This window comes from Lasioglossum baleicum, chromosome 2, assembly GCF_051020765.1.
Source record: "Lasioglossum baleicum chromosome 2, iyLasBale1, whole genome shotgun sequence".
Lineage (NCBI taxonomy): Eukaryota > Metazoa > Arthropoda > Insecta > Hymenoptera > Halictidae > Lasioglossum > Lasioglossum baleicum.
This window is the reverse complement of record NC_134930.1, coordinates 20230062-20258006: the sequence shown is the minus strand read 5'-3', so window position 1 is coordinate 20258006 and position 27945 is coordinate 20230062. Positions and strand designations below refer to the sequence as shown.

The 27945-nt window shown below is 34.6% G+C and overlaps 6 protein-coding genes across 10 annotated transcripts; 4 read left to right on the top strand and 2 right to left on the bottom strand.

The window, feature by feature from the left end:
* The first annotated feature begins 60 nt into the window (after nucleotides 1–60).
* On the top strand, nucleotides 61–11009 carry Pig-v (phosphatidylinositol glycan anchor biosynthesis class V). The gene is made up of 2 exons (XM_076440353.1): nucleotides 61–200; nucleotides 9171–11009. Exon 2 carries the CDS (start codon nucleotides 9366–9368, stop codon nucleotides 10815–10817), a length of 1452 nt encoding a protein of 483 aa, XP_076296468.1. The 5' UTR covers nucleotides 61–200; nucleotides 9171–9365; the 3' UTR covers nucleotides 10818–11009.
* On the bottom strand, nucleotides 142–9158 carry LOC143216767 (dual oxidase 1-like). 4 transcript variants are annotated; one of them, XM_076440179.1, is made up of 26 exons: nucleotides 9024–9158; nucleotides 8605–8949; nucleotides 8350–8531; nucleotides 7932–8175; nucleotides 6545–6772; nucleotides 6374–6457; nucleotides 6099–6190; nucleotides 5746–6027; nucleotides 5126–5301; nucleotides 4931–5052; nucleotides 4658–4867; nucleotides 4284–4403; nucleotides 4082–4221; nucleotides 3758–4009; nucleotides 3543–3683; nucleotides 3232–3407; nucleotides 2651–3162; nucleotides 2365–2595; nucleotides 2209–2302; nucleotides 1937–2147; nucleotides 1736–1856; nucleotides 1431–1660; nucleotides 1205–1363; nucleotides 913–1068; nucleotides 719–847; nucleotides 142–646 (listed from the first exon to the last, which is right to left on the bottom strand). In XM_076440179.1, the coding sequence occupies exons 1-26, from the start codon at nucleotides 9115–9117 to the stop codon at nucleotides 518–520; spliced, it is 4860 nt and encodes a 1619-aa protein (XP_076296294.1). In that variant the 5' UTR covers nucleotides 9118–9158; the 3' UTR covers nucleotides 142–517. The 4 variants fall into 4 exon arrangements, with proteins under 4 accessions (XP_076296294.1, XP_076296274.1, XP_076296284.1 ...); XM_076440159.1 differs by having other exon boundaries at nucleotides 6374–6772; XM_076440169.1 differs by having other exon boundaries at nucleotides 1431–1856.
* On the top strand, nucleotides 6577–8532 carry LOC143216857 (pyruvate dehydrogenase E1 component subunit beta, mitochondrial). The gene has a single exon (XM_076440365.1). The coding sequence runs from the start codon at nucleotides 6813–6815 to the stop codon at nucleotides 7893–7895; it is 1083 nt and encodes a 360-aa protein (XP_076296480.1). The 5' UTR covers nucleotides 6577–6812; the 3' UTR covers nucleotides 7896–8532.
* LOC143216788 (putative ATP-dependent RNA helicase DHX34) lies at nucleotides 9050–16411 on the bottom strand. Its single transcript, XM_076440190.1, has 15 exons — nucleotides 15456–16411; nucleotides 15215–15381; nucleotides 14945–15151; nucleotides 14476–14608; nucleotides 14261–14409; nucleotides 13962–14194; nucleotides 13482–13668; nucleotides 13213–13407; nucleotides 12922–13131; nucleotides 12479–12850; nucleotides 12240–12415; nucleotides 12056–12166; nucleotides 11861–11982; nucleotides 11539–11797; nucleotides 9050–11470 (listed from the first exon to the last, which is right to left on the bottom strand). Exons 1-15 carry the CDS (start codon nucleotides 16147–16149, stop codon nucleotides 11194–11196), a joined length of 3492 nt encoding a protein of 1163 aa, XP_076296305.1. The 5' UTR covers nucleotides 16150–16411; the 3' UTR covers nucleotides 9050–11193.
* On the top strand, nucleotides 16365–23261 carry Rpi1 (RNA polymerase I subunit RpI1). Of its 2 annotated transcripts, none has more exons than XM_076440138.1 (6): nucleotides 16365–16723; nucleotides 16839–17052; nucleotides 17963–22305; nucleotides 22379–22534; nucleotides 22602–22905; nucleotides 22980–23261. In XM_076440138.1, exons 2-6 carry the CDS (start codon nucleotides 16869–16871, stop codon nucleotides 23111–23113), a joined length of 5121 nt encoding a protein of 1706 aa, XP_076296253.1. In that variant the 5' UTR covers nucleotides 16365–16723; nucleotides 16839–16868; the 3' UTR covers nucleotides 23114–23261. The 2 variants fall into 2 exon arrangements, with proteins under 2 accessions (XP_076296253.1, XP_076296243.1); XM_076440128.1 differs by having other exon boundaries at nucleotides 16836–17052.
* Nucleotides 23262–23614: 353 nt separating this feature from the next.
* LOC143216846 (N-acetylglucosamine-6-sulfatase) lies at nucleotides 23615–26869 on the top strand. Its single transcript, XM_076440341.1, has 9 exons — nucleotides 23615–24012; nucleotides 24085–24144; nucleotides 24249–24455; nucleotides 24532–24693; nucleotides 24888–25061; nucleotides 25132–25333; nucleotides 25399–25691; nucleotides 26186–26302; nucleotides 26378–26869. Exons 1-9 carry the CDS (start codon nucleotides 23872–23874, stop codon nucleotides 26543–26545), a joined length of 1524 nt encoding a protein of 507 aa, XP_076296456.1. The 5' UTR covers nucleotides 23615–23871; the 3' UTR covers nucleotides 26546–26869.
* Nucleotides 26870–27945: the final 1076 nt, after the last annotated feature.

Below are 27945 nucleotides of genomic sequence, written 5' to 3'. Positions count from 1 at the left end.
TTTTTCCCCTCAATTCGAATTGATTCGAATCGATTCCCTGATCTGGCAACTTTACATTGCTTTACATCGAAATCGAACATCCCTACATATGTTAGCTAGCTGGTTAGCTATTTAAATATGCTATAAATGTGTATTGTGTATGTGACGACTCCTCCTCTTATTCGCAATGAAGCGTTTTACAACAATTCTGTTTAAAAAAGGTAATTTTTTTCATTTTTGCTTTATAATTATTCATGATATTACTATTTACATACCATTTTGAGGTTAAGTGATAAAACATTACAAACTTTTTAATTTTATATTATGTTTTTCCGCTATCCATGTATATTCTGATATGAAATTACAGGATGAGTAATAAAATTGAAAAGGTACGCTCAATGAAATGTAATTTTACTTCTCTTATCTTCAGCTCTTTTATTTATTTATGTTCCCGAATAACTATGTAAAAGGAGTATGTATTTATTTATCTTGGAAATTTACCGAAATATTTCGAAAAATGAGTTGTTTTATTGTGCGTTTAGAAACTTTTATGATAATGCTGGAATAGAACATTGAGATTCTCATTTAGCATGATAGACTTACAAGCTGTGTCTACAGCTTCTGTCACAGATGGCGAACCACAGCTAAAAACACCAATCTTGTTAATCTAGAATGAAAAACATTGGTAGTATGAAAAACTGTGGTATTAGGAATAAGTAGAGACATCGATATTACTTACTGTAGGATGTAATCGTTGAACAGACATGAAAAATCTGAGAAAGTTAGGCCTTCCGAAATGAGTTGTCGCTTTCAAACCGGTGAATAGAGATTTATTTGAAATTTTTTGGAAGTGTCGTTCGCAAATGTACTGAAAAAAGTATCCTGTCGTTATTTCTCAAATTGTTTTATAGATTGAATAGATTTGTAGCTTACCAATAATATAGTACGCAAATCAAATTTCTGGTAGAATTGTGTGATAAAGATATGAGACGATATTATAGTACTGGTATCAACATTTTCGATGTTTCTTATTATATCAACCATCCATTCAAATTGTTCCTGTGTTCTTGTTATCCAAAGAAAGTACACCTATGTATTAATATTAAGATTAATTTCTAAAACACAGTAGACTCCGTATAACGTGACGAAATACTTTTAAACAATTTTTTCATCGTGTTATACGGGAATCTACTACCTTCAACATTGCGTAGATCATTGAAATTACTTTTTTACATTCCAAATTCAATTCGTGATTTGACTTGTACACAACATCTTTCAAAATCGATGCGAAAGGAGTAACTCCTACTCCACTCCCTATCATTATACTTAAATCGTATTTATACCAATCTTGATGGCATTCGCCGTATGGACCATCTATATGAATCTATTGAAAATAAAGAAATTATAGAATAACTAACAAATTAATGACATCTAATAACTTGTTTTCAAACCATTGGTAAATGTTGATCGATCGTTATAGTAGGATCCAATCTGGTTCTAATTTTATTAGTCCAAGGTCCAATTGCTCTAATATGCAGACATAAATTTGGTTCGTGTGGTGCGGACGATAATGTGAATGGATGATATTCATTTGTTTGTAATGCGGGACATGCAATTCTAATCCATTGACCAGATTTGTAATGAAAATTTTGAGGTTTCGAGAACACAATGCAAACTACACCTAAAACATACATATTTACATTTACATAGATATTTGTAAAAAAATCCCTATTTATGTGGCAAATTATAATTTTACCTGACGGCAGTATATCTGCCTTTAATATAGGTATTTCAATAATTTTTCTGGTCACAGTAATGATTTTATCAAAAATGAATAAACTCAATGGACTCAGAAAAAAATAATAAAAATGTGGCTCCTGTTGTGCAGTAAATATCATAATATTATTATTCTACAACTAAATTGTATTTACATATTAATTTCATATTAAATGAATACTTGAACTAATCTTCCTGCTCCATGTAATATTATTAGAACATAGAAAACGGGATATAAAGAATGTGTCAACGAAAACCAATTATAAAGTGCTCTACGAATGTTCGACAAGGTGCACAGGTATATGAACGCTGTTACGATAGTTAAAAGAATTCCACTTAATCCTGTTATCGTTTGAAAACACCAATAGTGGAATTTGGGCAATTCGCTTGTACTGAAATAGAAGTTTTCTATCAGTATCAATTTATATCATATCGATCAGTGAAGTTGCTTACTCGTGAAAGTAATTAGGAAAGAGACACGTTAAGTCGTCTGCGCTCTGAGTCGAAATATGGTAGAAGTTAAATCCATGACCAATTACATGGAGCACTGAAATTTTATTGTAATTAGTAATTAATATTTAAAGGAGTAATTTATATATTTTTGCTTACCTGTGAAAAACAATCCCCAACAAGCAATGTATTTATGCATTTCAATCATAGAATCGAAAGGTATATATAAGTGTAAAATAGTATCTCTTAGAAGCGTAATTGTGTTGCTACACATTGTAATTAAAAGCGTCGAGTATGTAAACATTATTCCAGATGCTGCTCCTCTAGTTACTGCTAAACCGTATCCTAGAATCTGTTTCAAACCGGAATGCTCGCGTTCCACAGAATAATCTGCAATAAGTTTGTAGTAAGAAGTTCTTGTAAGAAGAATTAAAAACATACTTACAATAAAATCTCTCTGCGAAAACACCAAGAAGCACGAAAGTATACAAACATAGCCAGAATATTTGTAACTTTTTATTCGCCAGATATTTCATTATAGGATACCAATAGTCTTGAACGTACTGAACATCATCGACAATTTGTTCTATCTCGTGTATATTATTGTCACTTTTATCTTGATGTATGTCTGTTTCTGTTTTAATGTTACCGCCAATTCTTGTTCGTAATTCATACGGATTGTCGTATAGACTTTCCATTGTTCTTTGCACCTCTCCCATAAACTGTGATTTAGATGTAGGCGATCCAACATGTAATTTCTTATGTCCTCCAGCTGTATTAATGTTAAATTCTAATTCCACGTAATTGAATTTAGTATCGAAATCGCTAAGAATTTGATGAAAATCTTTTAAATCTATCGTCTCCTTTTTCGCTATATTCGCGTGCTCCATCATCGAATGTACCAAAGTTTCTAAATTATTATCAGTTACGTCCGCATTAACTGTTTCCATAAAAGATCTAACAATATTATAGAAAGATTACTATCAAATAAAATATACACATTTGAGGTCTCCTTAAATTTTATACCTCAACATATTTTTGAAATCATTTCTCTTCAATCTTCCTGTTCCATTTATATCGTACATATCAAACATTAATTTCACTTTGTCTTCCGCAGAACCTTTTAAAAATACACATAACATATCCAGGAATTCTCTGAAGGATATGAAACCATTTTTATCTTTATCCACTAAATTGAATATCTGAAAATTAAATTTTATACATATATGTACTGCACAATTTTATGAGTAAACATTTCAATATTGTTTTTCAATGTAAAAAATTTATTAAGAGATGAGGTGAATTTATTTTGCAGAAAAATCCAGTCTACTTGTTACCTTTTCAATAAATTGCGATTCCGAACTCATACTCAATGCTTCGGAAAATTCTATTAGCGTCAATTCAGTATGAATTACTTCTTTCGCTACTGTTGCATCTATTTTTAATATTTCTTCTTCTGTGTGTGTAATGTGAAGTGCCTTTGAAGCATAAAACATGGTACATATTGTTAGAATGTCAATACTCGTATAATGATTTCATAGTAATATCATACCTGTGAGAAAACAACACGGAAAAACTGTTCCAACTTTTTCTGTCGAACTCTTTTAGTAACAGCGTGCTTTAATAATTCCTTAGCTGTAGTATTTCGAATTTCTTTAATTGAAATTGTCTTTAAGTCGGTAACAAAAAGTCTTATAGCTTCAAGAAACAAACGTTTCAAATAATCAGAGTCAAATTTTAGGACTAAATCATAATTATGTTCTATCCTGATCATAACGTAGTTACCGTCGCTGGGAATATACATCTGTCGAATGATATAATTTTGTTTATGCAATAGACATTTTTTGCTAGATTCATTTTTTAAAATTTGTCATACCGTTATAATTGCGTACTGTATCATATCTATTGCCCGTGTGACATGTCCTAAATAATTTTTCACTTCCAATTGCTTTTTCTCCACATTTAAAACAATAATTATAGGCCTCAATGGCAATGATTTCTCTTGCCATTCGTTTACTAAAAATAAATGATATTGAAAATCTCTATTCGAATTGTATCCTCCATGTTTCGAAATTTACCTGCAAGTATTGTGGTAACTTGATTATCTTTTATTACGTGTGATTTTCTGAACTGTGTTGAACGTTGATGTTGTTCGTTCGATTTTAATCTTAATTGACAATGGAGTAGTGTAATGAAACCTGTTAACAAGTTTTACGATAAATCTCAATCAATTCTGTAATATTATAAGTAGACAGCGGATCTTTATGCATTTATATAACAAAAATGAGTAGGAGTAATTTAAAACTTTAGCCATTAGAATTTTATATACATATTGACAAAGAAAATAAATTTCTATTTCACTCCAGTTTATTATGATTCAGGTAAAACATGTTTATTTTACATAAAGATCCGCTGTTTAATTGTAAGACATGTATTTACGTCTATATCTTACAACAGAGAATAGCAGATAATCCTACGAATGTTGAAATGAATGATATATCACTATTGTCGAAGTAATCATACGTTGCAGGATCCGTACATTTGTCAACTGTCTTACTGATTAGTTTAGCATGATAGCAACTTCTAGGTGTACCATCATAGTTTTTACATTCTCCTTTCCGTATGATCTTATTACTATAACAAGCTTCATGGATTTCGTTTTCTGAAATAAAACAGATCTATATTAATATCTAGAAAGAATTTATTTAACTGGGATGAAACGTACCCGATGTAGGTACCCTAAACGGATTTCTTGGAATATCATTGTGGTCCATTCCGGTAACAGATATTAATATATCGTAAAATGAAAGACTCTCCAATCTCTTAATTTCATCCTCAGCGAAGAGGCTAGCATTTGTTGGTGTACACTTTAGTATTGAAATTGTAGGATATTGTATAATATAATTGTAGAATAACTTACTTATTATTTATGTTTTTATACCAAAACCTGTCTCCAGCACGTATGCGCTGAAATTGATCAATTATTATAGCTTGAAATAATTCTCCAGGTCCATTGACAGTTTCCAAGATTCCTCCTACCCAGGTATCAACGTTATCGAAGGAATAATTATATAGATCCAGAAATTCATTTTGAATCTTGCCATGAAATATTAAATAACATCATTGTTTATGGTATGGAATGTGAATTACTTAATTTCATTAACTCTTTGCACTCGGAGCTATTTTAACTGGAAAATCAAACGTTTCTTCCGACCCAGAATAATTCTATTTTATATGCATTCTTTCATTTTATGGAATATAATACCTCATACACTACTTAAATGTTTAGTAATTGATTAGTAGACTGCAGATCTTCATGCAAAATTCATCCCTTAATAGATTTTTTACATTGAGAACAACGTAACAATATTCTTAGATTTTTCTAGTCTTTCACTGTTTTATATTTTACCCAGTCAATTTCTTCATAAATGCATAAAAATCTGCAGCCTATTGATTAGGTACTAACATATTAAATAATGTAAACAATAACTCGTCACTCGAGTGCTAAGGGTTGACTAAATATAGATATTTAGCACGTACTTCACGATTTATATTTAAGAAGTGAGATGTACTTTCAACTTTGTGCAGATTATATGCCATCCGAGCAGTATTATAATCTGGAAGTCCATGATCGCGTCCTCTTTGTATATTGAGTGCCATTAAGTCTCTTCTCGAGAATTCAAGCGGACCGAACAAATTACCCCTTAAGTCCTCTACTATTTTATGATCTTCTTCCGCGCTCGGTTGAATAGCCATCCCCATTATCAATTTTTCTACATCAATAATTCCTTCCACCTTCGTATTATTTTCGAAAATGGAATTCTACGTGAACAAATTAATTTAAAAAAAATAATATAAACAATTGATAAACCACTATGTATATGTATATATACCTTCGACATCCAATAGTTATTGCATGTTCTGATTGCTCTAGAATGTTGTTTTAATTTACAACCGTTTCTGCCATAGTCTCGTAAGTATACACCTATCAAACAGAATTATTTAATCACATTTTACGAAAAAATATTCTCCCAAATGAAAAGTAACAATAGATGTTGAAGTAGGCTACGAATATTAACATGTCGTTATGTATGATTACTTCTACTAATTCATATGTAGTGTATGCATTCGTTAAAGATAAATTTAATAAAAATGTTTTGAACTGTACCTGCCGGCACCAATGTGTGACCGAATCGAAAAGCCGCAGCTTGGAAAAATTGATCTATTTGTGGATCGATGCTTGGATCGTAACCTTCCAAAAAGTTATTAAAATTACATAAGACCGAAACAAAGTAAAATAAATTAACAGCTTTTAACTTTAATGTTTTCAATGAATTACCTTTGTATTCAGGAAATTCTTGTCCCAACCATTCAGGTAACCATTGGTTGATAACGATGTGTTGCTGTGTTGCTATTACCCATTTACGAGCTTCGTTGTAAATTCTTTCACCAGACCAGTCAGAGTGTCGCAATTTTATGCTCTTCGCTATAAGATTGTGCCATCGGAACCAAATTATACCGAAAGTGAGAAGGAATGGGTTTTCATTTCCTCTTGGATTTCCTAACTCTACAACATTTGAACGTGTCACGTCTATTTTAATAATTGCATGAGAATGTATTCTTTAAATTGCTTGAGACATAGAGTATTGTCGAGCGCATCGACTATCTTTCAAAGAGAACAGTACAGATTTGTAACGAAATTGAGCGTGAGAGATGCATTGAACGCAGCTCTCGACGAAGAATTAGCAAGAGATGAGAAAGTATTCATTATAGGAGAAGAAGTTGCTCAATACGATGGTGCTTATAAAGTAACGAAAGGTCTTTGGAAGAAATACGGAGATAAAAGAATGATCGATACGCCTATTACAGAGGCTGGATTTTGTGGTGTAGCTATTGGAGCTGCACTTGCTGGTTTAAAACCAATATGCGAATTTATGACGTTCAATTTTTCATTGCAAGCTATAGATCGTATTGTAAATGGAGCGGCTAAGAACTATTACATGACTGCAGGAAAATATAACGTGCCCATTGTATTTCGTGGTCCGAACGGTAACGCTAAAGGCTTAGCAGCGCAACATTCTCAGTGTTTCGGAGCGTGGTATATGAGCTGTCCTGGATTGAAAGTTATGTCGCCTACAACCTGCGAAGATTACAGAGGATGTTTAAAAGCTGCCGTTCGAGATCCTGACCCAGTAGTTATTTTAGAAAGCGAAGTACTCTATAACATTACGTTTCCTGTATCGGATGAGGCGATGGGTAAAGATTTCCTGATACCGATCGGTAAAGCTAAAATTGAAAAGCCGGGTAAACACATTACGTTAGCTTCGCATGGTCAAGCTACGCTTCACACCTTGCAAGCAGCTGAAATCCTAGCGGGCGAAGGGATAGAAGCAGAAGTTATCAATTTACGTTCTCTTAGACCACTAGATTGGAATACGATCTTTAAGTCAATTGCTAAAACGCATAGATTAATGACAGTCGAATTGGGCTGGCCTAGGTGTGGAGTAGGTTCCGAGATAGTAGCTACCGTTATGGAGAATCCAGTATTTTTTGAGCTCGACGCACCAGCTATTCGTTGTACGGGTATCGACGTACCTATGCCTTACGCAGAAAATATTGAATACGAATGTACACCGAAGGACCATCACATCGCAGAGTTTGCTAAGAAAATTTTAGGCGTAAAAATCTAAATATATACTTTATATTAGAAATAAAGTTTTACTCACTGAAGAATCGTTCAACTTTTTCTGTACGATGTTGCGTAATGTATTCACGATGATGAATTGGAGGCGGTGGATTAGACATTGGCAACTTATCAGTATTGTATTCGGGGTATAAGTTGTCGTGAGAAGCTGCTAGTAATCCGTTAGGATCGAAAGTGCCATTCGAGTATGTTCTTAAAACGTTTGACCATGCTTTCGAAGTACCATAAATCAGTCCACCATCCAAAAATGGAGTTATCTCGTTCAACTATAATGTTCGTACATTATTTTCAATCTATGTACATATACGTATACAGTGAATCGATAAGAATTAATTCGAAATATACTTATATTTTGATAAGTTTACATTAAGTTTATATTATACTTGCGTCTTCGATTGATCGAATAAAGAGATACTTTATATTAAATTAAGATTCAAAACCTGTTGGCGTGGATTACTAGGAGAGTGTCCAGTTCTTTTATCATAACGTGTACGCAACACTGGCATTTCGTAGTGTCCGGTTGTTTTTACATAACGATGAGAGGATGGAATTTTAATGTTGAAATATTCTGGTGGACATGCTGGTCTTTGCGCATCCAAAATTTCTTCCACGATGTGTTGTCCTGTTCATGTATTTAGAATTGCTTTATAATTGCTTGTTGATTTATCTAAACGATCTAGTACTTTGTAACGCACCAAAAAATACAAGCAATGCATTCTTTCCCGTTTTCGAGACAGAGGAGATGTCGCCTTTGAATAGTTTTTCGCTGATTTTTATCGGGTCTGGTCTACCAGAGCCAGAAGGCTTGTATACACCGTCTTCGTAAGCAGCTGGCCACCTTCTCAATAAAGGTGTATCAACGGCACCTAATTCTGGTCGTCCAATATTATTGTACCATCCATCGTATCCAGGATATTCTGTTGCTTTTACTTTGGAATAGTACGTTTGGGACAGTACATCTTCGGTACAATATCCAAAAAACAACCAATCTAATAATATTGTTGCATTATGTTGATAATTCTCAACATCTGGTTTGTCACCTTCGAATGAAATATTTCTAAATAATTTCTTATCAATACTTACATGATTTTCATTAATAATACTATATACTTACAGGCTGAATTAGTAATAGGAAGTGTGCTATTACTACTAACACAGTTGAACACAACAGAATACTGAATAACAATTAAATAAAACAAAACGTGCATTGTGTTGCTCAATAACAGACTTATTAACACACTGCGATTGTTGTCTGTTCTAGCTTTACGCTCTTATAGAACAAGAGTTGTGGACAGGAAAAGAATCACCGTATATAGAGATAATATATTCGCAATATCTTCATCCTTCTTACATGATAAGAACACACAGGAAACCAAGAAGAATGAATCATGTATTTCGTTGATATCAAAATTCTTGTTCGTAAAGATCCAATAAAGTGAAGTATTAAATTTTAACAATGTATAAACCACGAAAGAAGATTTTTTGGTTCGCAGTGATTAGTAGGATAACAGTTTTAAGTTTGCAATTCGTTTTCAATATTCTGTGTCCCGATCATTATGCGGATGCATTCAGAAGTCCTAATGATGTATCTGAGAGAGTATCGTTGTACGATAATATAGTAACGTTACTATTTAGTGGTCTCACTCGATGGGACGGTCAATACTTTATACATATTACAAAATATGGTTATACTTATGAGAATATATTAGCATTCTATCCATTATATCCCATGTTAATTCGAATTATCGCTGGTTGTATTAGGACAATATTTTTTTCATTGAATATTAATAGTTCTATAATTATCGCTGCTGCATTAATGAATGTCATGTGTTTCGTTAAATCTGCTATCATATTCTACGATCTCAGTAAAGCAGTGCTAAAGAATACTAATACAGCTTACAGAGCAGCAATACTTTACTGCGTTAATCCAGCTACTATATTTTTCTCCGCCATTTACTCGGAGTCTTTATTCGCCTACTTAACGTATTACAGTATGTTGAAATCTATTGATCTCGATGCGTACGTAGCTTTTCCAATAGGTTTATCCATTCTTACGAGGTCAAACGGTATGGTTAACATTGGTTTTCCTATATATTTTCAATTCAGAAAATTGTATAATCATTTTGTGACCAAGAATGACAAATTATCTACATTAACTATATTGAAAAGTATTTGTTCACTGTGTAATATTGCAATTATATCTACAGTTCCATTTATTTTGTTACAAATATATAATTATATCATATTTTGCGTTCCTCGTTCAAACGAAATGTTCATTCCGCAACATATATTGGATCATAGCACAACAAACAATTTTATATTACAAGGTAGTGGTAATGTAGAATGGTGTCATGGTACGCTTCCGGTAGCATACTCTCACGTACAAAACAAGTACTGGAACGTAGGATTTTTGAAGTACTACGCAGTTAAACAAATACCAAATTTCATTCTAGCACTTCCAGTCTTGTATATTATGATCACGTGTATAAAAGAATATATCGTTGAGCACAGTAAATATTTTTGTACGTTGGGATTCATCGAAAGAATCGATGGTACAGCGAAAGTCGTCAAAGTAAAGAAATATCCAGCTGAAATGTTGGTGTTCGTTGTTCATGGTTTGTTTATGACAATATTTTGTATTTTCTTCGTGCACATTCAAGTAAGTACACGTTTACTATGTTCAGCGAGTCCACTAATTTATTGGTATTGCACTTTAACTATGAGTTGTACACCGTGTTGTAACGATGAGAGGGGATACGAAAGTATTGAGAACATGTGTTCAAAATGGAAAGTATTTTTGTTCACGCAAAGAAAATATATTTTGAAGGATAAGCTTATATTAGCTTATTTCTTAGGATACGCAATTGTAGGATGCTTCATGTTCTCAAATTTTTTACCGTGGACGTAATTAACATTACGTTGGTATAAATTTAGTCAATTTATTATGGTGTATATCACCAATGTATATATAAATACATGGCTGTAAAAATGATTAATACTTGCATAAATATAAAATGTAAATCATACATTATTTTGTAATTTAATTGAAATTTATGTAATATGCTAACTAATTAAGTAATAAAGTGTTTATGGATTTGAATTATATATTATTATTAGACTGCGGATCTTCATGCATTCCAATATTTATTAAAAGATTCCACTTTCTTCGAATCTGTCTAGAAGATTTGGACATTGCATAAACATCCACAGTCTAATTATTACATAATATGTACACATTACCTCTGTAAAAATATTTTACTGAACTCTTGCTGTCTACAAAAACACTATTTAATATGCGACTTTTTGTGCTTAAGTATTTCGATCGGTGACAAATATAGTGTCTGTGTACAATTAGGACATTCGTATGCTTGTGCGTTGGGCTTGTGTTTGACTTTGTCGAATTTTTCTTCTGTAGTTTTCGTGTTTTGTTTTGTACAAGATTCTTGATGTTGTAATTTCTCTATGTTAGTAAGGGTTGCTTGCATATTACAATTCTCACAGTGCCACTCATTTTCTAACATCTCTATAGAAAGTTTGTGACTCCATTCCGTTTCTTTTATACTGAAAAATAAAAGTTACAGTCATCTACGTAGTCATCTAAGTAGTAAAGATAATAATTAATGTCTTACCAATTATACGTAATCACGTTGGACACTTGAACGCCTCCTTTCGTTGAATTAGGAACTGCTACGAAGTCAGATTGAAAAGGATTCGGATCTACAGTTACAATATTTTCTTCTCTTCCTACATACACTGTTTTAAGATCAGCTGGCAACAGTCGCTTGATTGTATAAGGAATCGTTGTGTGCATGTATTCGATTAATTCCTGAGTAAGTGTATATTCGACTTCATTAAAATCTTTCTTATCTTCATTCCTATTGTTTAAATCTATAAAATAGTTAGAATATATTATCTAAAAGAATTAATCTTTACACATATCCTATTTTATACCTTGCAACTGTTGATTTAACAAATAATCCCACTTATTCCGTAATTTAGTAGCTTTTAATAACAAAGTTTGGCCACTGTCAGGTACAGGAAATTCCAATGCTAGCCACGAGTCGCATATAATACTATAAAATAGAAACGACATTAATATATTTAACAAATGTTTGCTTATACTTTTAGATAAATATAGATACTTACATTGAGAATGTACTATTCGTGTGAATTTCATTAGCAAACAAAAATAACGTCTGCGCAGCAGGCATTCTAATTGTATTCACCAAGTAAGGTTTCGTTGTTTCCAAAAGAGACCTGTGAATTATAATCAAATACGTATTTAAAGAATTATAATCAAATTTGTATACATCTCTTATTAGAAACTTACAAATACGCCAATATTGTATGTTTCGTACTGACGGGAGTTTTGCTTTTGTATCCTGGTATCGATATAATATCAGTTTCTTCTAATTGCAATACTTGCGGATGATTTCCGAAGAAGCTCATCGGATGTAAGGCTATATACGGCTTTGCTTTTGTATGAAATAGTTGCTCGTTCATCGACTGCGAAATCGTGTGTTACTTTTTTAAAACAATGATTAGTTGAAGTAAGAAAAATGATGTTACCTTACAATAATTAAACTCGTCTGCAGACGCGAATTGCGGGTACAAACCGCTGCACAATATTATTTTCAACATCGTCAAATCTTTGTAACTGTATGCAGTGGCTGCTGTTAATAAATCTTGGACTTGATTCGGGTCATTTTTCATTCGAAACTCAACATCCTTTATATCGATTCCTTCATCGTCGTCGTGATCATCGTCTTCTAGATGTATATTAAACGATTCCAGCTTTAATTGTTTTCGCTTTCGAGGTGCGGTTTGCTTGTAAGTTCTTTTCAACGATTTCAAGAGTTTCAGTTCTCCGTGTCTTATGGCACGGTCTGTGCTCGACATGGATGAGTTCACTTCGGGAAGACCTTTTAATAAATTACAATCCTGTAAAATACAAATAATTCGTCAATACGGAACTACAAAGAATTAGTGAAAAGAAGAATCGATCGATTAACCTGAAGTAACTCTTTAAATTGTGTTCTTAATTTCGTCATTTCATAAAATCTTTGCTCTTCTAAACCTCTTCTTCTGCACCATTTTTTGCTACTACTTCCGCTACCTCTGGACTTTTGAGAACTTTGTTGTTTCACTTCCAGCCACTCTTTAAACGCATTTAGCAATGTTATTGGATCACCGTGGTCAGACTCCAACGATTTCCTAGATGTCTTTAAGATGTTTAATCAATGTATATATACAAAAGAAGATTTTGCTGAATTAAAATATATCTGTAAAGTGTGTTTAATTACTTCACACTCCGAGTCTCTGTACGCCCTATTCGTAAACGGTGTTTGTATACTTAAAGCAGCAGCTAACGACAGTACTGGTTCTACTTGATGAAAAATCGAGCCCATTATTAACATTTTGCCTATTGTTATGTCGACAGGTAGACGAGCCAGTGTTTTTCCAATGCATGTTATCTTTTCGTTGTCTGTAAGCGCGCCCTAAAATAAGAAATATGCAACGTAGTTAGAAAGTGGTTGAATAATGAAGAAAAGTTTAACAAACCTATACTAACATGCTCTTTCAGAGACAATATAGAGTTTTCTATACTTTCAGCTGGCGGTGGTTCTATGAATGGAAATTTTCTTGTATCTGGAAGTCCCATTGCTATCATTTGTAAAAGTAACGAATCTAAAGGCACACGCTGCAGTTCCGGTGTCGAATATTTCTCTAAAGCCATGTATTCTTCTTCCGAGTATAATCTAGACGAGAATATTTTGTTATGAAATTATGAAGACATTGTATTTGTTACTAGAATGCGGATGTTTATGTAATTTTCCATTTTAGAAGAATATTTTAATGAGATTGATGAGATGAAGAATATTTTTAATGAGAACAGCCCTTGTAGATCCGAAATAAATGAAAATTGTACTAAATTCTATCAAATTTTATATTCTAGCATCTTCCAGCATTTTTCGACAATTTTCATAAGCCACGAATGCATAAAGATTTTTTCTATTCTACATTTAACAAAGTTTATCAAATTAACATATACCTGTAGCACACACCTGGTCCCGTTCTACCAGCTCTTCCTTTTCTCTGCTCCGCGCTGGCTTTGCTAATCCAGAATTCTTTCAGCCGTTGCATTTTACATGACGGATCATAATTCATCTCCTTCACTTTCCCGCTATCAGCAACAAATCTGATTCCATCTATAGTAATCGAGGTTTCCGCAATATTAGTGGATACAATACATTTTCTTACATCGTCGGGAGCAAAGTCGAATACCTTTAAAAAAGGGAATATGTATTTTTGATATTGTCGATATTGAAGAAAATAATTACAAAATCTTACTTTATCTTGTTCGTTAATAGATAGAGTGCTGTGAAGCGGTAAAACGATCCAATTGTTTTTCTTCTGGCTGTATTCTTTCGCAGCGTCTACAACTGCAGTAATTTCACTCATCCCACTTAGAAATATTAATAAGTCACCCTTTTCATTCGCTAAAAATATACATTGTTAATAATACGGTACAGTCAGAAATGAAGTATTATTCGTGAGACATCTACCTGCATATTTTTGGTCTATTAGTTGCATTATTTGTATATAAGGACTTGGATTAAATCTATCATTTTTATATCTGATGTCTTCGATGCTGACTGGTCTGTATATTAACTGTATCGGATACAGTCTCCCAGGAACCTGTATATTACAACTAAAATATTAATTCCTATCTCTAAAAGATCAATCTAGGTTGCTTTAGTAGATTGCGGATCTTTATGCATTTATGGCTTCTGAGAATTTAGTCAAATTTTCATATATTTCAGATCTACAAAGGCTATTACTACTGAAAATAATGTTTTATTTGGTTCCACCTTCTCTTCAAAATCGTCTCGAAACAAATTCCATAAACTTCCGCAGAACATTTCTGAAGTATTCTCGAATGTCAAGTACTCTCGAGAGCAACTATCAGCAGGAACTCTCAGACGGACACGTCTCTTAAATATTGTTTAAGAATCATTTTTTTTTGGAACTTACTTGTATCACTCTAACATCTTCTTTGGCAAAGTAATTACTAAAGAGTTCGATATTAATCGTGGCAGACATGAGCACCACTTTCACATTATGATTTTGATTGATAACACATTTCATAATGCCAAGAAGAAAGTCTCCGTGTAAATGTCGTTCGTGTACTTCGTCCAGAACAACAACTTCATAAGGTAACGATTCAGACTCGCTAGACAACTGCATATGAAAGGTATGTCAATAATCATAATCAATTATTGTTTATTAAAGTTTCATCGTTACCTGTCTTAGGAGAAGACCCTCCGTTATAAAAGTAATTCTGGTATCATGATTCCTCTGTTTCTCGAAACGAATTTGGTAACCGACGTCATTACGATTCTCTGTTAACGTCTCGAAAGCAACGCGTTTAGCTAACGATATACATGCTATTCTTCTGGGTTGTGTACATGCTATAACAAATTGGGTAATAATGGAATTAATATTTGTATCGCGTACAAAAAACATACAAAAATTCTTTACCTACCAATTTTTTGATAATTAGCCTCGTACAAATATTGCGGCACCTGCGTAGATTTACCACAGCCAGTATCACCAGCTATGATAACTACTCGCTCAGTTTTGATTGCATTGATAATCTCATTTTTGTACTGGCTAACTGGTAAGTTTGCTTGGGATTCACGAAGCTTCTTTAATTTAGCAAATTTCTCTTTTTGTTTGAAATCCAAATATAAAATGATTATATTTTGAAATTTTAATAATCTTTCTTTCGTTAAAGCTTCGGTTGGCGGAATCCATGCGAACAATTCATTGAAACTAAGGCTTAATTTAAAATTAATACAATGCAGCTTATGATAGATTTCTGGTACACCGATTTCATTTATCGTGAAACTGGGGGGTGTATCAGGTGTGCTAAGTTTCTTTTGTAAAGCTTCGTATTTATTAACAAACTTCCAAAAATCATCTATATCTTGTACTACATTCAAATTTTTCGAAAATACTTTATTGCACTCGTATTTGTACTTACTAAAACAAAAGATCTCATCGTTCTTTTCGGAGTTGTTATAAACTTCTTGAGCGAGACGTTTCTCTTTAGAATCGATCGTGTCTTTCTTATCTAAATGAATTTTCGGCGACGTTGATTCATTATAATAATTACTTTTCCTACGTTTGTTGTGTTCAGATTTATATTTAAACTTATATTCGGACCGCGAACTCATTTTCAAATTCAAATATCTCTTTCACAATGTTTCTTCACATCATAACCTTCAATTTCGTATGATACAGCATTCACATCACTGTTTAATTATAATTATATATTTAATATTTTATTGCCTGTTCTGTTTTTCATTCAAGTACACAAATAAATATGATCTTTCATTTTATTTTTCTTTATGCGAAAATGCTGTAAAATCCATTTATTTATTCTGCAACAGCTGTTCGCCACAGCTAAATCAAAGAGTGGGGATGAAAATGTATACAACACACTGATCGATATTGCTATCGATTTTCGATTGGTCGAGAATCGGTCGACAGTTTACAACATCGATATTGCTTTCGATTTTCGGTTGGTCGAGAATCGGTCGACACACGTGCTATTGTTAATTAATTGTTACTGGTTGTTACTCTGATGTTGCTGGATGTTGCTAACATAACACCATGTGGCGATGCTTTCATAACCTCAACTGTTTAGAATTTCTTGCCATAATGCAAATGATTAACTCAATTATCGAAGAAGTGAAGAAAGACTTATAAAAATACCGATCTTCTACATGAACATTAATATACCAAAAGGTATGAATATCATATTTCTTTAATATTAATAAAACATATATTATATTGTGCTGTTAAAAATAATAGAATCGTTTATAGTTAAAAAATTTTAAAAATGGTTTGTCTTTTTAAGTAGTGAAGTTAAAATAGATAGGAGTTCGTCAAAATGGTTCTAAATAAATATCTGTCGGCACGGTTAACTCCGAAACATTTGGATCCAAGTTGCTTGATGTTTTCTATGTTTACCGCAAATGACATACGAAATTTAAGTGTTACTAAAATAAGGACACCGTTATCATTCAATATATTGGGACACCCATTGAAAGGAGGATTATATGATCCGTCATTAGGTAAGTTACTTCAATTAAATAATACAAATGATTCTAAATAATGTAAATACTTTCAATATTATTTATTTACATAGTCAAAATGATGTTAACATCATGACAAATGAACAAATGAGTTAACATTGAACTTTCTCAATTATAGCAAGAAAACTATAATAATTACTTGTCTGTACATACAATGATTAACTTTTAATTACTCGCATATAGTACTTATAATCTCGAAACTTTAAAATGTAGTGTTTCAAGCATAAACAGAGCTGTCGACTACACTAGCAAATATTTATTTTTGCATTAAAGTAGTTATTTTATTACATAAAAATTTATATACAAAGTTTCGTGTAAACGACTATGTAGAAAGTGGAGTGCGAGTAACTGAAGGTCACTTCAATGCCTTCTCATTTCTCGATAATGCAAAGACTGGGTTTTTCAGTAGTCAAAAGTGCTAGATAAAAGATCAATCTAGGCTTCAGTCGCTCTCACAAGTCCTATTTCTATGTTTACGAGGTGTATTTTATGTATTTATGACAAAAATGAGTAGGTGCAATTTGAAACAGTAAAAATATTAGAAAAATTGAAACCTATTAAACATATTACGAAAGAAAATGCTTGTTGCAATTCATGTGGAACACTTTTATCTCGCATAAAGATTCGCTGTCTATTTATGAAAATAGCTACATGCGCAAATGTAAAAATAGGATTTTTAAGGGCAACTACGGCCTGGATTAATCTTTTACCTAGCGCTTTTGACTGGTGAAACTCCTGCACCCTTGCAATCCTGGAAACCAGTCTACCCCCTTAAGTAAAAGAAATAAATTATAGGAAGGTAGTATTAGTCCTAAGTTAGGTGTTATTGACCATGAAATCGTTAGCGAAAGTATAAAAATGTTCTGCAGCTTAATCTTTTTATTTTTAGGTCCGCTTCTAGAAAGTTCCGATCCGTGTGGAACATGCGGATACAATGTATTCAAATGCGTAGGTCATTTCGGCCATATAGAACTGCCAGTGCCTGTTGTAAATCCTTTGTTTCATAAGGGATTATGTATGCTGATCAAGCTATCATGTTTGCAATGTTACGTTCTGCAAATTCCGCCGCATGTAAAGTTACTGCTCCAAGCAAAACTGAGATTACTGCAAGATGGATATCTCAGCGATATGGAAGGCTTGGACCAGGAAGTCTCGTTACTGGTTGGAGATTGTACCAATCCTTACGAGATCGATACACAATTAATACAAGACGTTATCGACGGTTACATAGAAAGTCTTGTCAATCGAACCAGGTTCAATCAAAATAGCGCGCGGTATAATGAACTGCAATCAAACACAAAGAATGTGAACACACAATGGCAAGCATACGTTGCAAACGTTCTCAAGCAATATACAACCCCGAAAATGTGTATAAATTGTAAGAAAGCCATACCGAAAATCACCAGTTTGAAAAATAAAATTATGACTGTTAAAATGACTAATATCGAAGGACCGCAGACAGACGAAGTAATTCACAGACTGGATATGGTGATGGTAATGCCGAATCAGACTAAAGAATATCTGAGAAACCTCTGGCAAAACGAGAAGGATTTTCTTAAAGTACTTATTCCCTGCTTCGGAATGGTAGACATCGAATATCCCACGGACATATTTTTCTTCGAAGTAATACCGGTTTTACCACCAATAGTTCGACCGGTGAACTTCGTTAACGGTCAAATGATAGAGCATCCGCAGTCTCAAGTCTACAAAAGTATTATTCAGGATTGTCTGGTCCTTAGGAATATTATTCAAACGATTCAAGACGGAGATACGAATCAATTGCCAGAGGAAGGCAAGCTGGTTTTCGAGCAAATAAAAGGTAACACAGCGATAGAAAAGTTGCACAACGGTTGGCAAAGTTTGCAGGTGAATGTGGATCACTTAATGGACCGCGACATGAACAAAACCGCGGATTCCGCGAACTGTCAGGGTCTGAAGCAAGTGATAGAAAAGAAGGAAGGTGTGATTAGAATGCATATGATGGGTAAACGAGTGAACTATGCTGCTCGTTCGGTCATCACACCCGATCCTAACTTAAACATAGATGAAATCGGGATTCCTGAAACTTTTGCGTTGAAATTAACGTATCCAACTCCAGTCACGCCTTGGAACGTTGTGTATCTACGACAGTTAGTTTTGAACGGACCCGACGTTTATCCCGGTGCAGTGATGATTGAAAATGAAGATGGATCTATACAGCGAATCTCTTCTGCGAATGCTGTTCAACGAGAAGCCATCGCGAAACGTCTCTTAACGACTAGCGACAAAGCAAACAAATTCTTCCGAGGTATTAAAATCATACATAGGCATTTACAGAACGGAGATATTTTGTTGCTGAATCGTCAGCCAACTTTACACAAACCTAGTATAATGGCTCACAAGGCGCGTATTTTAAAAGGAGAGAAAACTTTGCGTCTTCACTACGCCAATTGCAAGGCGTACAACGCTGATTTTGACGGTGACGAGATGAATGCACATTTTCCACAAAATGAGCTCGCTAGAAGCGAAGGATACAACATAGCGAGCGTGCCTAATCAGTATCTTGTACCGAAGGATGGTACTCCGCTGAGTGGTCTTATTCAGGATCATATGGTGTCCGGTGTACGCTTAACAGTAAGAGGATCGTTCTTTACCAAGCAAGATTACATGCAGCTAGTTTACGCTGCTCTGTCGACAATTCAGGGAAATATCATTCTCCTTCCGCCTAGTATTATAAAACCCGTACCGTTATGGTCTGGAAAACAAATCGTATCCACTGTTATTATTAATATCATTCCATCGGATCAGGCACGCATTAATTTGATATCAACCGCTAAGATCAACGCAAAAGAGTGGCAAACCGCGAAACCACGATCGTGGAAATGCGGCGTTGAATTCTCCGATCCGAAAACGATGTCGGAAGCGGAAGTCGTTATACGAAACGGGGAATTGTTAAGCGGTGTACTCGATAAAACACATTACGGTGCCACTCCGTTCGGATTTATACACTGCGTATTCGAGCTGTACGGCGGAGTGTGCTCTACGAAATTGCTGAGTGCCTTGGGCAAATTGTTCCAAGCTGCTTTACAAAGAAATGGGTTCACGCTTGGCATCGAGGATATCTTGCTGGTAGCGAAAGCAGATACCAAGCGTAAAGAGATCATTTCGAATTGTAGACAGATTGGAGAAAACGTACAAAAATCTGTGCTAGAATTACCCGAGGATACCCCGATGGATGAGGTCACGGCTAAAATGGAGGAGTCTTATTGGAGTAATCCTAAGTTCCGCACACAGGTCGACAGAAAGTACAAAACTGCGCTGGACGTTTATACTAACGATATAAATAAAACGTGTTTACCAGCCGGTCTCTTGAAGAAGTTTCCAGATAATAATTTACAATTAATGGTACAATCTGGCGCCAAAGGTTCGACCGTGAACACTATGCAGATATCGTGTTTGTTAGGGCAAATCGAATTAGAAGGGAAAAGGCCACCTTTGATGATCAGTGGGAAAAGTCTTCCAAGTTTTCCGGCTTACGACCCGACACCAAGAGCTGGCGGTTTCATCGACGGTCGATTCATGACTGGCATAAAGCCGCAGGAGTTTTTCTTTCACTGCATGGCGGGTCGCGAAGGTCTCATTGATACAGCTGTGAAAACCAGTAGATCAGGATATCTGCAACGATGTCTTATCAAACATCTCGAAGGACTAGTTATCAACTACGATTCAACAGTACGCGATTCAGATGGTAGTTTAGTACAAATTTATTACGGTGAGGATGGACTGGACATACCAGGCTCGAGATTCTTAAGGAAAGAACAAATCGACTTTTTAGTGGATAACAGGCACGCTATCGTTAACGAAGAGATAGTTAAAAACTTGAAAGAAGAATCTGACACTGGCAAAATTCTGAAATTAGCTAAAAAAATCAAGAAATGGGAAAGTAAAAATGGGAACGCGTTGCAGAAAAGGAGAATCAGTCCTTTCGCTAAATTTTCTATGCAAGATTTTAAGATTAAAGCGTCGAAGTATACGCAGCTCGATGAGAACAATGGAAGAAGTAAGGCTGCTCTTTCGCTTATGAGAAAGTGGATAAGAGCCTCGGAGGAAGAGAAAGAAGCTATTTATACGCAATGCACCAGGTGTCCTGATCCAGTGACATCGAACTATAGACAGGACATTGATTTTGGTGTGCTTTCTGAACAATTAGAGCATTTAATAGATGAATACATCGCTAACAAATCTGTAAATTCTCTGATAAGAAAGAGCGACTTAAGAGATCTCATGTCGATGAAGATAATGAAGATCGTGTGTCCACCTGGCGAACCGGTAGGTTTATTAGCGGCACAGTCGATCGGAGAGCCTTCGACTCAGATGACTCTGAACACATTCCACTTTGCTGGTCGTGGTGAGATGAACGTTACTTTGGGTATACCGAGATTACGTGAAATACTTATGATGGCGTCGAAAAATATTAAAACACCCAGTATGGAGATTCCTATTAACAAGAGCTCGAAAAATGCAACGAAGCGAGCGAACAAGCTAAGACTAAAACTGACCAAATGTATTTTATCGAATGTATTAAGCGACGTCACGATAAGTAGGAAAATGGAACAAACGCCAGATAGACGATTGGTGTGCACTATGACTGTAAATTATTTGCCATACAAGTCCTACAAAGGTGAATTTTATATTCAACCGCACGAGATATTGAAGAAAACGGAAGAGGTATTTTTCAAGGTGTTGTTCAAGGAGATCAAGAAAGTTGCCAATGTAACAGGTGCATTGTTACACGTCGAAGAGGAAAGGAAATCCACGCACGATGACGATGCAATGTTGGATCAAAGCGAACAGGATAGGAGGACAGAGCTTTCGATGAAAGGACGAACAAGCTTAGGTGAATTGCATGAATCCTCGGACGAGGATGACGCGGCGGAAGACGCGGACGCGACCCTGACACGATCGATCTCTCGACATAGAGAAAATCAAGAATACGAAGACCCAGAGGAAGAGGAAATAGATGATGTGAATGAAAAGGAAGATGATGGTGAAAACGACAATGAAAAATCAAAATCTACGGAAGAGCAACAAAATATAGACGACGATGAAGAGATTAATAACGACAGATCAGGATGCCATGCAAGTGAAATATATAATACACAAAGAAAAAGGGATGTAGTGAACATGTATCATCATGTGGTGCAGTATGATTATGATGAAGACAAACATTCGTGGTGCAAATTAACATTCTGGGTAAATAATGGCACATACTCTTTAGTTTTTTTGTACATATATTTATAGTTCTAATTATCATTATATTTTTTAGTTACCCCTCAAAATGATAAATTTGGATTTACCAACAATCATTAGAAACGTTGCGGACAGAGTCGTTTTATGGGAAGTACCATGTATTAAACGTGCTTTTACATTTCAAAATAACAGCGGCGAGACTCTTCTCAAAACGGATGGCATAAATATAATAGTAAGTAGAAAACTTATTCTGAAAAACTAATTCTGAAGTTTTTTAATTGTATCCTCTTGCGTTACAGGAAATGTTTAAATACGACAAAATATTAGATTTGAATAAACTCTATTCGAATGACATTTATGGTATTTCTCAAACATACGGTATCGAAGCTGCTAATAGAGTTATTGTTAAAGAAGTGAAAGATGTATTCAAAGTGTATGGTATCACAGTCGATTCTCGTCATTTGTCACTGATAGCGGATTATATGACATTCGACGGCACATTTCAACCTCTCAGCCGAAAAGGAATGGAAGATTCCGCATCTCCTTTGCAACAAATGAGCTTCGAGAGTTCTCTGAACTTCCTGAAATACGCCACGTTACAAGGTAAAACATACATTTTCTAAACAACGAAGAATGGTCCCTACAACTTCTTTAATATACGCAATTTATGTTTTTAGGGAAACGAGATAATTTGGTGTCTCCTTCTAGTCGTCTAATGTTAGGCCAGCCTTGTAACTCCGGTACCGGAGCTTGTTCGCTGTTATTAAAGATACAGAAACAACCAGATGTTACTTTATCAGTAGGAGCATAATTCTAAGAAGGTCCAAGATTGTTATATATATTGAAACCATGTACTATAAGTTTTACATTGTATGAAACACTTTAAAATACTTCTTATAGTGTGAAAAAAGAGAACGAAACGAAAATAATTTTATTGTATATAAACTTTTATAAGCTGATTACATATATTTTATTTTCAAACAAAATCCATTTACAGCGAAGTCGCCATCTATGCCGATTATCGGTTCTGTCCCGTGACAGTTGGAAAGAGATACAAAAATACTTTCGGGCCTGTGACTTGTCGTTAAATTGTGCTACTAAATTTTCTTATTTTCTGAATTCTTTATTTTTCACCAATAAAATTACAATATTAAAATAGAGATTCACATTATCGACATCTTGGCAATATAGGAATCTACATTATCGATATCCGCCAAACTGGAGAATTTCCATTTCTTCTCTGCTTCGATAGCTATCCGCATTACACCTTTATAATTACCATGGGTCTAGTTTTCTAACTTGAAACTTTCATACTTCATGACTAAATTGGGGAATCCCATCAGTCCCATGGGAATCCCCTCATCAGGGTTACCAGACAATGTGATTCCCCCCTCTGCCACTAATACATGACGTCATGTTCCTCCCACTACCGCTGCTAGTACCTGTCAGCCAATCGCTGATACGTAGAGAGTAGAGAGGGAAAAATTTCGCGCGAATACACATTGTTTGGTAACCCTGACTTCTTCGCCTTCGCATTACTATTCTTTTTTTACGAAAAAGCTACTTTGGATGTGTACGATGCTGTTGAAATTTAAAACAATGATTATCCTATTATTTTCTATTTTCATGAATTATCTAACACCGTCATATGGTGCAGAGAATATTGTATTAATTCTCGCAGACGATTTAGATATAACCCTCGACGGAATGGTAAATACATAGAATTATAAAAGAAGATAACGTTCAAACTGTAACAATGATTATATAATATTTACTCTTTAGGTCCCACTGAAAAATACAATTGATCTAATTGGAAACAGTGGCGCATCATTTTCGAATTGTGTAAGTTATTAGAAAATATATAAAATGATCTTTTACCTTACTATAAATGAAATGAAGTTGTTATCAAATATAGACAATAATGATTGAAGTAATTTTCTTTATAGTTTGTTGCTTCTCCTATTTGTTGCCCAAACAGGGCTTCCATCCTAACTGGGAAATATCAGCATAATCATTTAGTAGTAAATAATACTATTAACGGCGGTTGTAATAGTATGAAATGGCAAGAGCTTCAAGAGCCGCAGACATTCGCTGCCTACTTGAAGCACGAAATGTCATATACAACTTTCTATGCTGGGAAATATTTAAATAAGGTAAACATGTATGGGGGAGGAAAAGTTTAGAGATCAATTAATTTCTAACATTTATTATTCATTTAAAAAATCAAAGTATGGAAGTAAAGCTGTTCGAGGAGCAACTCATGTACCGACAGGATGGGATTGGTGGGCTGGTCTTATCGGAAATTCGAAGTATTACAATTATTCTTTGTCCATAAATGGAAGTCAAGAAACGTATGCCGATAAACCTTCCGACTATCTCACTGACGTGATTGTAAGTTTCAAATTATCTACGCCTTAAAAATTGGTATCTAAACAATTACTGCACATTTAAGTATTGCATGAGGTATTATATCAATTTCATATTCATATAAAGAAGAAGATTAATACAGAATAGAGTTATTCTTGGAAGAAATGCTTAAACCTACCGAGTACTAGAACGTGTACGTCAACTCGTATTCTTTTCAGAGCGGTCTGGCGACAGATTTTATTAAAACTCGCAAAGCAGGCGGCCAACCGTTTCTTGCGGTTCTGGCACCTCCAGCGCCTCATGCACCTTTCACACCAGCAGTAAGACACTATGACAAATTCAAAGGGACAAAGGCTAAAAGAACACCTAATTTTAATACTCTCACAGAAACGGTATACTATATGTTTCCTGATCCATTCTTTTCTATCGTTGTACACTAGTGTTAACGCTATTGTGAATTAGGATAAGCATTGGTTAGTGAAAAGAGGACCATCTCCATTACCCGATGAGGTACTACCTAAATTAGATGAAATCTATAGTCATAGATGGGAAACATTGTTAGCTGTCGATGAGCTTGTCACAAATGTATATCAGTCTCTGGAATCCGAGGGTCTCTTAAACAACACTTACATAATATTTACGTCCGACAATGGTTACCATATTGGTAATTATGTTTCTGTTTGACACACATGAAAATATATGTTCTATTACATGCAACACTTTTTGTAGGTCAATTCAGTATGCCTATGGACAAGCGTCAACCGTATGAAACAGATATCAGAGTTCCATTGTTGATACGGGGTCCTGGTATCGCACCGTCAAACGTTTCTGCACCGGTCAGTAGCGTTGATCTATTCGCTACAATTTTGGAAATAGCTGGAATACAACGTCCATCGGATGGTACTTCTTTCCTGAAAAAGGCACTGCCAGAAGACAGAACCTTGTTGATAGAATATAGGGGAGAGAAATCTGTAGGCATCCCATCCTCGGGTTGTCCAAGCGATAGCGATGCCAATTTATCAGTAAGTTCTATGCGTCATCCCTATTTGACGTGTGTACTGTGAAGTATGTGTCATTTTAAGTACGCAGGTACACGTGTACTAATTCACGTATATTTCAATACTATAATAATTTATATGTTAAACATTTCAGCATCATTAAGCATTTCAATTCGTATTCATTTTTAAGATACAGCTGCTAATTTTCGAAAACAAAATATGGGTATATAATTTGTGAAACCATAGTCTCGATACATAAATTAATATCAATGTCCTAAAACTTATACACATTCAAATAAGGATGCATTAATGCACGCGTCTTTATAAATACAATCTATTTGTGTGTTACTCGTAGCAGACGACACTCGCGCGTGAACACTCGCACACCGCTAGAGTGTTCACGCGCGAGCGTCGTCTGCTGGAAAAGAGGCCCTTAATACACGTTCAAAAACCACGATCTCTAGTTTGTATCAACTATAATATAAAAGACATTTCATTCGCACTTATAATGTTCACAGTACTGTATGCAGGACATGGCATGCAAATGTCAAGATGCCGCTAACAACACGTTCAGTTGTATACGTCGCGTTTCAACAAAATTCAATAATATCTTCTGCGTTTTCGAGGACGATCAGGTATTAACAGTAACGAAGTAATACGCATTTCACACGGGAAATCGAATTACTGACACTCGTCCTCCTTTCTTCCAGCATTTCGTTGAAGCATACAATATCACTGTGGACAATTATCAAATGCAAAATATCGGATACACTATGAAACGTAATCACCGGCACAGGTTTAGGAAGCTCCTAAAACGAATGTCCGTGTGCAAAAACGAAGACTGCGTTTTTACACTTCCGAAAAGCGTTTATATTTAAATCTGTATAGAGTATAGAAGTATACTTTTATACATTTTTAAAATGTTCAAAAAATGCTGGAGTATTAAATTCAACAGAATTTAGTACGATTTTTATTCATTATGGATCTACAAATGCTATTACCAATGAAAATAGAATTTTACTTGTAATTTTGAAAATTATTAGTAATTTTCTGTATATTAATGGTTGAGAATGTAATGTGTGTCTGTAAACTGTACTTTGTCATTTTTTGTAAGCAGATTGTCTTCATATTTTTTGTACGAATAAAGCGTTATGATCAGACTCTGGATCTGTATGCATTTATTAAGAAATTGATTGGGTGAAATATAAAACAGTAAGAGAGATTAAAAGAATTCAAGAATGTCGCTTTTAATGTAACAAAGTCGTTAAGGGATGAAATCAATTTTTATGTTATTCCTGCGTCCCACAATCGATGCAAAACATTTTTATTTTGCATAAAGACCCGCAGCCTAGTTATGATTAATTAATCGGTAGTGGACATTCATATGTTGACAAATTCATTTTACACGTGCCGCGTTTACGAGAGTAGAAAGACACAAACCATTAAAAGTTGGGAACGCCGGCGGCCGTCTTACTTCGAATTACTGCATTTATGGAAATCGCGAGCGAAGAATACGCCGCGAATCTGGATATAAGAATAACTCGTCTTGCTTCCCGAGTACCTCGGGCAAACTGTTTTCTTAGCAAATATTTTTATTAAAGCCCCGCGGTTCGAATATCTGAATAGGAATCGCGCCATTCGACGGGGGACGGAGGGGCCACGGAAAAAGGAAACGAACGAAAATAGAACGCAGGAACGTATTCTAGAATGTCCATAAATTTAATCTATTAAAACGTTTTGAATGATTTAAGGATTTAAGATAACATACCGGAGAACAATATATATGAAAAAAAATTGGTACATGTTGCATCAAGCGAAAAAAGTTTCTCTCCGCGTATTATTTGCGTTCGAATTCGCGCATAAACATCGCAATACTTTAAACTTTAAACAATACGAGAGCGAAATGTTTTTTTTCCAACATGCGCAGAGATTATTGAAAATACTGTAAAGCTGATTAAAATGTATCATGCATAATGCATAAATTCCTTCACTTTTATCTCGATTTATCAATATTTATGTTTCTTTTTTAATATGTGTATATAGTGAGTGTACAAAGTATTATATCGCGTACACCTTTCAAAAACGAATAACTTTCTCAAAATTCGACCTAATACGCAGCTTCAGATTTTTTCAGACGTTAGAAGGATTAGTTTGGAATTTTTTTATCTGTGCCTGCGTAATGAAAAATTCAAACATGCATTTTATAAATCTAAGTAAGTTATACATGTACATGTGTGTACAAAGTTTAATTGAAATTGAATAGCAAAAATTGTAAGAA